The 12,244-nt window shown below is 39.3% G+C and overlaps 1 protein-coding gene across 1 annotated transcript in view; it reads left to right on the plus strand.

Annotated features, from left to right (window-relative positions):
* The window catches only part of LOC126278939 (leucine-rich repeat-containing protein 9-like), a 170,387-nt gene extending 160,474 nt beyond the window's left edge, over nt 1–9,913 (plus strand). Inside the window, exons 12-13 of the mRNA XM_049979216.1 lie at nt 9,155–9,343; nt 9,528–9,913. Coding sequence (XP_049835173.1) covers nt 9,155–9,343; nt 9,528–9,913 — 575 coding nt within the window. The remainder of the gene's footprint in view (nt 1–9,154; nt 9,344–9,527) is intronic.
* The last annotated feature ends 2,331 nt before the right edge of the window (nt 9,914–12,244 follow it).

The raw sequence follows: 12,244 nt of genomic DNA on the forward strand, positions 1-12,244 counted from the left end.
TTTCTTCTACTACAAGGGTTAAGCTGAATTATTTGTTTAAATCATGAAATTAACAAATATAAGTATGCAAACAATACTTTTGACAAAACTTGTTATTACTTTGGAATTAATTCAGGGCTGGTTTTGCTAACATGTTTTTGAATAGATCCAATTAGATACTTTAAGATTACTAACATTTCATCTTCAAAAGGTTTATAATAAGAACAGAATTTATATTTGCTTGTATGTCAACAACAGAATTTAAGTTACGAGACAATTATTGGTTTCTCACTATGATGAAAGATACTAACTAGTAATAGTCAAAATAAGTTAGAAAATCAATTACATACATAAAACTAAGCACAAAATTAGATCTGGTGTTCTATTCTTTAAAACTAAGGGCCAGTCATTCTCATTTATTAAAATGCAGATTATATTCACGTATGTTAATGGTAATTAGTTAAAAGTAACAAAACGAGTTTAAGGAGGCAGATGGCAAAACAAGAGGGAAATTAAAATTGTCCCAGCTTGCTTTGTCACAACATGTCTAACATTATGGGTGGGAGGGTGGGGGAGAGGGGTAAATGTTATAATCCATAAAACACTGTATATAAAAGCAAGTTCCTTAACAAAATTTTCTTTTTATGTGTTTTATTTGTGTCTACCCTTATTCATCAGACTGGGTGTGGTAGCTACAAGCTTTCTTACGTAAATAAAATCACGTTGCTCAGTTTAGCATCTGGGTGATCTATAATTGTAAATAATTATTACATATATTCATGGGTAAAATAATTTGAGAGCTTTAAAATGTATGTACAGCTGTCTAAAACCCTGTGAATGATCTTCATTGAACCATTCAATATGTATAATCACTGTCAACTTCTCAACCATCATTTCATACTGTCTCATGTTAGTACAATTATATACATTATGAAGAAATATAATGTGTAGGTATATATGTCTCTTAAAACTAAGTAATGTTGTTGTCCAGTGTCAGACAATGGTGAGTATGTGTGCATTCAGCCAAAGACAGTACAATAGCAAAATACACTCCTGGAAATGGAAAAAAGAAGACATTGACACCGGTGTGTCAGACCCACCATACTTGCTCTGGACACTGCAAGAGGGCTGTACAAGCAATGATCACACGCACGGCACAGCGGACACACCAGGAACCGCGGTGTTGGCCGTCGAATGGCGCTAGCTGCGCAGCATTTGTGCACCGCCGCCGTCAGTGTCAGCCAGTTTGGCATGGCATACGGAGCTCCATCGCAGTCTTTAACACTGGTAGCATGCCGCGACAGCGTGGACGTGAACCGTATGTGCAGTTGACGGACTTTGAGCGAGGGCGTATAGTGGGCATGCGGGAGGCCGGGTGGACGTACCACCGAATTGATCACACGTGGGGCGTGAGGTCTCCACAGTACATCGATGTTGTCGCCAGTGGTCGGCGGAAGGTGCACGTGCCCGTCGACATGGAACCGGAAGGCAGCGATGCACCGATGCACGCCAAGACCGTAGGATCCTACGCAGTGCCGTAGGGGACCGCACCGCCACTTCCCAGCAAATTAGGGACACTGTTGCTCCTGGGGTATCGGCGAGGACCATTCGCAACCGTCTCCATGAAGCTGGGCTACGGTCCCGCACACTGTTGGGCTGTCTTCCGCTCACGCCCCAACATCATGCAGCCCACTCCAGTGGTGTCGCGACAGGCGTGAATAGAGGGACGAATGGAGATGTGTCGTCTTCAGCGATGAGAGTCACTTCTGCCTTGGTGCCAATGATGGTCGTATGTGTGTTTGGCACCATGCAGGTGAGCGCCACAATCAGGACTGGATACGACCGAGGCACACAGGGCCAACACCCGGCATCATGGTGTGGGGAGCGATCTCCTACGCTGGCCGTACACCTCTGGTGATCGTCGAGGGAACACTGAATAGTGCACGGTACATCCAAACCGTCATCGAACCCATCGTTCTACCATTCCTAGACCGGCAAGGGAACTTGCTGTTCCAACAGGACAATGCACGTCCGCATGTATCCCGTGCCACCCAACGTGCTCTAGAAGGTGTAAGTCAACTACCCTGTCCCCCATTGAGCATGTTTGGGACTGGATGAAGCGTCGTCTCACGCGGTCTCCACATCCAGCACGAACGCTTGTCCAACTGAGGCGCCGGGTGGAAATGGCATGGCAAGCCGTTCCACAGGACTACATCCAGCATCTCTACGATCGACTCCATGGGAGAATAGCAGCCTGCATTGCTGCGAAAGGTGGATATACACTGTACTAGTGCCGACATTGTGCATGCTCTGTTGCCTGTGTCTATGTGCCTGTGGTTCTGTCAGTGTGATCATGTGATGTATCTGACCCCAGGAATGTGTCAATAAAGTTTCCCCTTCCTGGGACAATGAATTCATGGTGTTCTTATTTCAATTTCCAGGAGTGTATATTTGTACTGAAGATATTAATCCCACTTGATACTTCTACTCAGTTGGCTGTTACATGTTTCGCAGGCTGATCAGATTTTTTAAAATTAAATATTGCAGCCTCAGATCAAAGTCATTATCATCTGATCTGTTTAAAAAAGGAAGAAAACTATGATCTTAAGTACCAGGAAACTATAATGTATATAAAACTCATGGACCTGTACATACTTGAATAAGTTACATAGTAACTCTTCTGTTGAACAGGCTTGAAGAAGTGCTCACAATGTAAACTTATATGCACTTGATTGTTGAAAGTGATGTATACAGTTAACTATGTGACAGTATAAAATTATTATGTCTTAAGTTGCATTTTTTGTGATTGTTTACGTAGTTTTCACAATAAAAATCACCTCACAGCACAGAGAAGATAGCATTCATCCATCCATATCCACACTCTGCAAACCATTGTGAGGTGCATGGCAGCGTGTACGACCCATTCTACCCTCTATTTGGATTTATGCTTGTTCCATTCTCTGGGAAGAATGACTGTTTGAATAACTCTGCGGGTAGTAATTATTCTAATATTATCCTCACAACTCCTGAGTCAGTGATAGGTAGGGGACTGTAGTATATTCCTAGAGCAATCATTTTAAGCCAGTTCTTGAAAGTTTGTTAATAGACTTTCTGGAGATAGTTTACATCCATCTCCAAAAGTCTGCAATTTCAGTTCCTTCAGTATCTCTGTGACACTCTCCCATGGATTAAAGAAACCAGAGACCAATCGTCCTGCCCTTCTCTGTATACATTCAATGTGCGCTCTTAGTCCTATCTGGTATGGGTCCCACACCCTTGATCAATATTCTAGGATGGGCCACACAAGTGATTCGTAAGCAATCTCATTAGTAGGCTGATTGCACTTCCTCGGTATTCTACCAATAAACTGAAGTGTACCACCTTCTTTACCCACGACTGAACATATGTGATCATTACATTTCATATCCCTACAAAGTGTTACACCCAGCTATTTGTATGAGTGGGCTGAGTCCAACAGTCATTCATTGATATCATAGACAGAGGATACTATGTTGTTTTTTTTTTCTTTTTGTGAAGTGCACAATTTACATTGCTGAACATTCAGAGCAAGTTTCCAATCTCTGTGCCATGTTGAAATCTTATCAAGGTATGACTGAATATTTATGCAGCATCTCTCAGATACTATTTCATTATAGATAACTCCATCATTTGCGAAAAGCTTGATATTGCTATTAATACTGTCTGCAATATCATTAATATGCAATAACAGCAAGTGTCCAACTCACCTGAAGTTACTTGTACATCTGATGCTGACTCTTCATTCAAAATAACATGCTGTGTCCTTCCTACCAAAAAGTCCTCAATCCAGTCACAAATTTTACTTGATACCCCATATTATCATAGTTTTGACAATAAGCATGGTTGCAGCACTGTGTCAAATGCTTTTCAAAATCAAGAAACACCGCAACTGTTTGGTTGCTTTGATGCAAAGTTTTCAGTATGTCATGTGAGGAAGGGGTAAGTTGGGTTTCACATGATCAATGTTTTTGGAAACCATGCTGGTTGGTATTGAGGATGTCATTCTGTTCAGTATACCTTTTTATGTTTGGACTCAGAATATCTTTTCAGATTCTACAAGAAATCGATGTCATGGATATTAGACAGTAGTTTTGTGGGTCACTTGTACTGCCCTTCTTATATACAGGTGTAATGTGCTGCCTTTTTCCAAGAACTGAGCACAGGTTGAGGGATCTACAACAGACTATAGTCACAAAAGGGGCTAACTCAGCTGGAAATTCAGTATAGATTCTGACAGGGATTCTGTCAGGACCTGGAGCTTTGTTCAATTTTAATGATTTCAGCTGTTTCTCAACACCATTGGCCAAATACTTATTTCATTAGTTTTTTGGACATATGAGTATTAAATTGAGGCCATTCTCCCAGCTTTTTCTTTGTAAAGGAACATTTGAAAACAGGGTTCAGCATTTTAGCTTTCAAAACCAGTAACAGTGCAATTTAAATAAATAAATAGCATTGTAATAAGTGGCTGGTTGCTGTTATATTCGATGTAAGAGTCAACCTATATTTTGTACACAGCCATGGGCTCAGAATGTCAGTTTTCAACAGAATAAAATTTCAGCTTTTGCTTTGCTACCCTCAATTTGGGTTCCTGTCTCATTCACTAGGGACTGGATACTAACTTTGGTGCCACTAACAGCCTTTACATACAACCAAAATTTCTTTGAGTTTTGTGAAATGGCATTTGACAGTCATCTGTTATGGTAGTCTTTGAAGCCATGAGACATGTCTCTCTTGGCAGCCAAGCATGTTTCATTCAGAATCTCTCTATCTTTAGGCCTATGCTTTGTTTTACACCTATTATGCAGAGATAACTGTGACATAAGAACATATATGATGCTGCATAGAATACTGCAAATAATGGAAAGTCGGAAATAAAAACAACAATATGGAAAGGATTGATTTTTTTTTTTTTTTTTTTTTTACTTGGTACGTAAAGGAGACACTGAGTTGCACACAGGCACAATGGAAAACAATGTTAAAAGTTTACAAACTTCCAGCAAGTTGGAGTAGCTTGTGTCAGCAACTTCTGCTAATCATTAAAGCAAAAAACCAGTCCAATTTGCAGATTTTTACTTTTTATTCATTCCATGACTAGTTTCAGGCTGAGACTCAAGTTCAAATCACAAATATTATACATCTTTCCAGAATAAATCTTTCAGGCTGCAGTAAGTGTGCAGCACTGTTATAAAAATTCTTGGCAGATTAGTACTGTTTACCAGACCAGGACTCAAAGCTAGGATCTTGGTCCTTCATGGGCAAGTGTTGTATTGACTCAGTTGTCCAAGTATGATCATGATCCACCCTGTCAGCTTTACTTGTGCTAGTACCTCCCTCATACTTCTCACAGTTTGTAAAGTTCTCATGCATGTGTTGTGGGACTAGAACTCCTAGGAGGTTGGGCATTGTTCAGAAATGGCTGATCCAAAGCTTAGAATATTGTTTACAGAATGTATGTCATGGACAATGTTCTTGCTGTGTCCAAGACTTGGTTCGAGTTGTGATCCGTCTCACCATTTTAATGTACCAGAATGAGAGATGGATTCTGGAAACAACTACTTAGATTGTGCCTAAGACTGTTGTCCACAGAGTCCTTTCTTCTGGGAAGCATATTAAACAGAACTTCTGTTTGCATAATTTGGAGACAGGTAAAGACATAATTGAAAAAGCAGTGATGGGTCATGAGCTGAGCCTGGATAATTCAGTTGATTAGAGGACATGAAAGGAACGTTTATGGGTTCAAGTACCAGTTTGGTACACAGTTTTAATCTTCCAAAAATTTCGTTTAATATTTTTATTACAATTAATTATTGTGACATATTACAAGTCATAAATTAAAGCCTTCACTGCTGAGCTGCTTTCAAATTGTTGGATTTATTTCCAGATGAAAATCTTCCAGATTTTCCTAGTTTGGTTTCATTGAATCTGTCATGCAATCAAATCAGAGAGCTACCACAAATGGATATCTTCCCAAGATTAAAGAATTTGGATCTGAGTTATAATAACCTAATAGACATTAAACGAATGGCAGTGAGTATTACTGACAAAAATAAAAATCTGACATTTTGTTATCCTATATAAGCATCTTTTAGAGAATTTAGGACATTAATGATGTACAATAATAGAACTGGATTAATGAAACATGTAGAATTCTGTTTGTTTGAATATAACAATGTAGCATTCGAATTCAAAAGCTGAAGTTTCATCACACAGTAAGAAAATGTTCACCAAATATTAATGTGGACAGCACACTGAAGACAGCTGAAATAAGCATCTTTGTTAATATAAACTTGCATCAGCAGTGATGTGTATATGTCATATTTTCAGTTATGTAGTTTTTCTTCCTAATTTGTGCTGAAAATAGTGGTTCAAGAAAAGGAGAAGAATCAACACAGAAAAGGAAAAAATGAATGGATCCATTCATAAAGTACAAGGCAATTACAACTCAGAAATGAAATAAATGGTTAGTTTAATAGTTAAGACCCAGTGACAAGGAAATTTCATACTGTATTGTTAGGGATCATATTTCAAATCACAGAACAGTGGCAGAGTATGAAGACAAAGGTTAAATGAAAAGGCAGAGAAAGCCTTGTATATCATATAGGTTGAGGTTGTTTTGAGAGAGGAGACCAGACAGCGAGGTCATCGGTCTCATCGGATTAGGAAAGAATGGGGAAGGAAGTCAGCCAGCAATTTAGGGAAATCATGGAAAACCTAAGTCAGGATGACTGGACACAGGACTGAACCGTCGTCTTCCAGAATGCGAGCCCAGTTTGCTAGCCACTGCACCACCCCACTTGGTAACATCATATAAATGCTGAAATGAGAGCAGTAAATTTGACAATTTATGAATAAATATCTAACTATTAAAAGACAGAGATACCATGGTAATCTGTATATTCAACTTTTATGATCAAGCAATCTAAATTGCAATATACTTATTTTTTATGTCCAGATTCAGCCAATATAGGCCATCTTCATATCTAAAATTTAATGTTAAAAATTAAAACTTGCTATTTGCTACATACAACAAATGTATCAGGAACAAGGTAAATAAAATAGATTACAACTGAATTTACCCGGTTTTCTAAAAACTTATCACAGCAATTGTTGCATCTCATCAACTCAACAGAACTACCAGCGGTAGCAGAATGATTATATACAAATGCTAATGCTGCAAGGTGGCCTTCATGTGGCAGAAAAGGTAAATGTAAAGCTAGTTTTCTGACTTATGTACATGCAATACAGTATCGTATTTAAGACAAGTTGATTTCAATAGATAAAAACTTTGATGTAAATAAAATCGTAATACAAATTTCAGTATCTAAAGAGACATTATCACTTAATATGGGTATTACGGATGACAGTGAGACCCGTGTTGAAGATTGTACTTTTACCTAAAAAGTGCCTCATTTGTTGTGGTATAGTTGTGTACCACACATGGGATAGACACTGCTTGATGTGTTCACACTGCCGAAAAAACTGTGTCAGTCTCTGCAACACAACAGCACTAGGAAAAGCATTGTGCTCTATAAAGTCATCAGAGTTACAACCTTTATTATAATAATTATTCATTATCTTCTACCATAATATGTCATATATTAATTCATGGATATTTTCCTCTCCTTTTCATTTTTACCTTTTATTTTCTTGTATGTTTTTGGAATCTTTCCCGCAATCTATGTCTACATACAAACTCTGCAAACCACTCTGTTATAAAGCGGAGGGGATGTCTCCAAACACTGAAACAGTACTCAAGAATGGACTGTACAAGTGCTCTAAATGCAGTCTCCTGTATAGATAAATGAGAATTCTCCTAATAAACCAAACTTGACCATTCACCTTGTGTGTTAGTTCCATTCATATCACTTTGTAGAATTGTACCTGGATATAAATCGATGTAACTGCATCAAGCATCACACCGCTAATATTGTATTCAAACATTACAGGATTATTCTTCCTACTAATTAACTTGCATATTTCTATTTTAAGATAACTCTGCCCTTCATCATGCCAAGTAAAAAGTATGTCTTAAGTCATCTTGTACCCTCCTACGGACACTCAAAGATGATACTTTCCCATGCCCTAGAGCACCATCAGCAAACAGTCATAAATTATTGATCACTGTCTCTGACATCATTTATGTATATAGAGAACAAGAGCAGTCCTCTCAGACTTCCCTAAGGCACCATTTATGATACTCTTGTCTTTGGTAGACAGTCACAGTCCAGAACACCGTATTGGGTTCTGTTACCTGAGAAGTCTTTGAGCCACTAACATATGAGAGAATCAGTTCTGTATGTTCAGACCTACATTAACATTCTACAGAGGGGTTCTGTGTTAAATGTGTCTTGAACATGTAAGAAAATGCAATCATCTTGTTGTCATTCATCCAATTTTTACAGGATAACATATGAGGAAAGAGCAAGTTGATGTTGCATGAGCAATACCTTCTAAATCTGTGCTATTTTGTGTACAAATCCTTTTCTGTCTCGAGGGAATTTATTGTATTCAAACATAGAATGTACTCAAGGATTCTGTACCAAACAGACGTTACGGATATTGGTCAGTAATTTTGCGGGTTGGTTTTTTCACTCTTCTTACATCTATGAGTCATCTGTGCACTTGGGACTTGGTGCTGTGTGTGAGGTTGGCAATACATACAAGCTAAACACCAAAGAGTACACTCTGCAAAACCAAACTGAAATTGCATTTGGGCCTGGTGACTTCCTTGTTTTAAATTCTTTCAGTTTCATCTCAGTGCCTAGGATGTCTATTTCTATGTCTTCCATACAAGAGTCTATGCAGCAATCAAACGATGGTATGATTGTAGAATCCTCCTCTGTGGAATGGTGTTTTAAACATGAAATTTAAAAGTTCAGTTCTCCTTTTTCTGTTCTCTATTGTCACATCAGACAGGTCAACGAGTGGCTAAATAGAAGCTGTGGAAGATGCCACTGTATTCTTGTGTCTTCTTTTGAGTAGACTAAGTGACAGTTTATTTACTCCTTGAATGATTATTACTCTTTGCATTTGATTCTTTTGACAGTTCATATTATTGTGTTATAAAAAATGATATTTTTTATGTAGCATCTTGACATCCTGTATTCTAACTAATTTCGAAGTGAATACACAGGAATGCAACAAAGTGGCACCTCCAGAAAAATGGAAAAATACACAAGCAGGCAGGCAGAGCCAGACAATACCATTAGCACAAGAGGCAAGTCATATTCAGACCAAGAGATAGCTACTGTATCTTACAGGACAATTTGCAGAGGTGGAATAAGAAGTCCAATAATGAAGAGAAAAACAGGAAAGGTCATTGGTGAGTCCCTGTACAGCAACCAACGACAGAATTACAGTGCTCAAAAAACCATAGATGTAGGATCAGCCACCACAGTTCTTTCCACAAAAACCAGAACTTCAGTTCACAATGTTCGAACTAGCATTTGCACAAAACGAATTGACCAATTATCACATGAAGTCTGCAGTGACAGTGAATTGATCAGATGCTATGGCAGCCACTGTAGCTGCAGACACAATATTAATAGGATCAGCAATACATGAGTCTAGAGAAGTTGGTGATCATCAGAATATGCAAACCACAAGACTGAAAAATATAGCAGGTGCTGAAGAACTAGAAAATAGGAGCCAGAACACCATTCAAATATTGGCGACACTTGTGAGGCATCGTAGGAAAGACAGAATTGTGTGTGGGATGTTGTGGCACATCTGCCTGGCACAGTTGCCGTGGGTTGTAAACTCAGCAGTGATAAAGGGTGAAAAATATTATGTCTACACAGTGATCACAGCAGCAGACAAAGTTTATGCAACATTGGATAGTACACTTAAGACAAGCATAACAATGGTTACTGAGGAATTCATTATACAGTAGACCATAGCTATCCAAAAAGTGTAACATCAAATGTCAGTAAACAGGTACACTGCCTTAAAGAACAGTTTGGTACATTTCAAAAGCAAGTGCCAAGGCTATTAATAAATAAGAGAACCATGCTCAGGCAAAGCAAGGAAGACAACAGTGGACCAAAACAAAATGAGCCACTGTGTTGGTATCACTGGAATTTCAGTGAGAGAACTACAGAACACGTGTCACCATGCACATACCTGAATGGCCAACAATAGGCAATGTGGGCCAACAAGAGCAACTTATCGAAGGAGGCAAGTACAGTGAAGGACCCAATAGGGTGAGTAATCTAATGAGCTTACCAACACTGTCACAGGAGTTATATGTAAAAGATGCAACATCAGATTGTTACTACTTCATCGACTCTGGGTTGGATATAAGTCAGTAAATATAGAGATGTGGCTGCAATTGTTGATATGCATCACAGCAGTGAATAGTTTACCAACATTGACATACAGAAGTCATGAAGTGGAGGTGTACCTAGGGTTTCATAGGGAGTTATTTTGTGGCGATTAGTGCTAGCGAAGGGGTCACAGCTCATAGTGGGAGCAGACTTTCTTAGTCAAGAGAGGACTGAGGTCAATCTCAGTACTGCTTATATAAGGAAGGTTGGAGAAGCTCTCACAGGCTTCCTAGGCTTGAACTCTATAAATACCATGGCCTGCACACATAGTTTGGTCATGTGAAAGGGTAGTGGCAGTACCATGGCACACATACAAGAGATATCACTCAAAACAGTGCATCATATTCGGTCCACACTGGGGCAAGAAGATTAGTGCCAGAATGTTTTATGTTGGCAAAAGCATAGTTTTGTGACATTCTGCAAATCAACATGATACAATGGACAATGGAAAATTGTACTGAAATGCAGGAGGATCTGCAGCGAATTGACGCATGGTGCACGGAATGGCAATTGAATCTCAATGCAGACAAGTGTAATGTGATGCGAATACATAGAAAGATAGGTCCCTTATCATTTAGCTACAAAATAGCAGGTCAGCAACTGGAAGCAGTTAATTCCATAAATTATCTGGGAGTACTCATTAGGAGTGATTTAAAATGGAATGATCATATAAAGTTGATCGTCGGTAAAGCAGATGCCAGACTGAGATTCATTGGAAGAATCCTAAGGAAATGCAATCCAACAACAAAGGAAGTAGGTTACAGTACGCTTGTTCGCCCAATGCTTGAATACTGCTCAGCAGTGTGGGATCCGCACCAGGTAGGGTTAATAGAAGAGATAGAGAAGATCCAACGGAGAGCAGCGCGCTTCGTTACAGGATCATTTAGTAATTGCGAAAGCGTTACGGAGATGATAGATAAACTCCAGTGGAAGACTCTGCAGGAGAGACGCTCAGTAGCTCGGTACGGGCTTTTGTTAAAGTTTCGAGAACATACCTTCACCGAAGAGTCAAGCAGTATATTGCTCCCTTCTACGTATATCTCGCGAAGAGACCATGAGGATAAAATCAGAGAGATTAGAGCCCACACAGAAGCATACCGACAATCCTTCTTTCCACGTACAATACGAGACTGGAATAGAAGGGAGAACCGATAGAGGTACTCAGGGTACCCTCCGCCACACACCGTCAGGTGGCTTGCGGAGTATGGATGTAGATGTAGATACAAAGAACTGATAGATCATGGGCATCCCACTACATCTTGTCAGAAAGGAAGATAGCACATGGATGCCCTGCGATGATTACCAGACGTTAAATGCCCATATGGTCCCAGACCATTGCCCGGTACTGAATATCCATGACTTTACTAATTTGCTGGCAGGAATAACTATTTTCATAGTGACTGACTCCAAAAGGATGTGCAGTCAGATACCAGTAGCACAAAATGACATGCAGAAGATCATAGTAATACCACAATTTGGATTCAAGTATTTACAGATGCCATTCAGACTGAAAAATGCAGTGCAAATATGACATAATTTCACTAACAAAGTACTGCACGGATTGGAAAATTGTTTTGCTTATGTTGGCAATATCGGCAGTTTTAAAAGTTGCTGGCATTGCACAAAGAACATCTCAAGGCGATTTTTGGCAGCATAAATAAATATGGTATTGTAGTAAATGAGATGAAGTTCATGTTCCGACAGCAACAATTGATGTTTCTTGGGTATGCAGTATCAGCAAGTAGAATCCACCCTTTGAAGCACAAAATAGGCATCAGACATCAGCCTTTCACCAGCTCAGGATATTTATAGCAGTTTTCAGACATCTACCAAGGGCAGTCAAGACATAAGTGCCTTTGACTGCAACACTAATAGGTAAGAATGCAACAGGCTGATGG

This window comes from Schistocerca gregaria, chromosome 6 (genome assembly GCF_023897955.1).
Source record: "Schistocerca gregaria isolate iqSchGreg1 chromosome 6, iqSchGreg1.2, whole genome shotgun sequence".
NCBI classification, from domain to species: domain Eukaryota; kingdom Metazoa; phylum Arthropoda; class Insecta; order Orthoptera; family Acrididae; genus Schistocerca; species Schistocerca gregaria.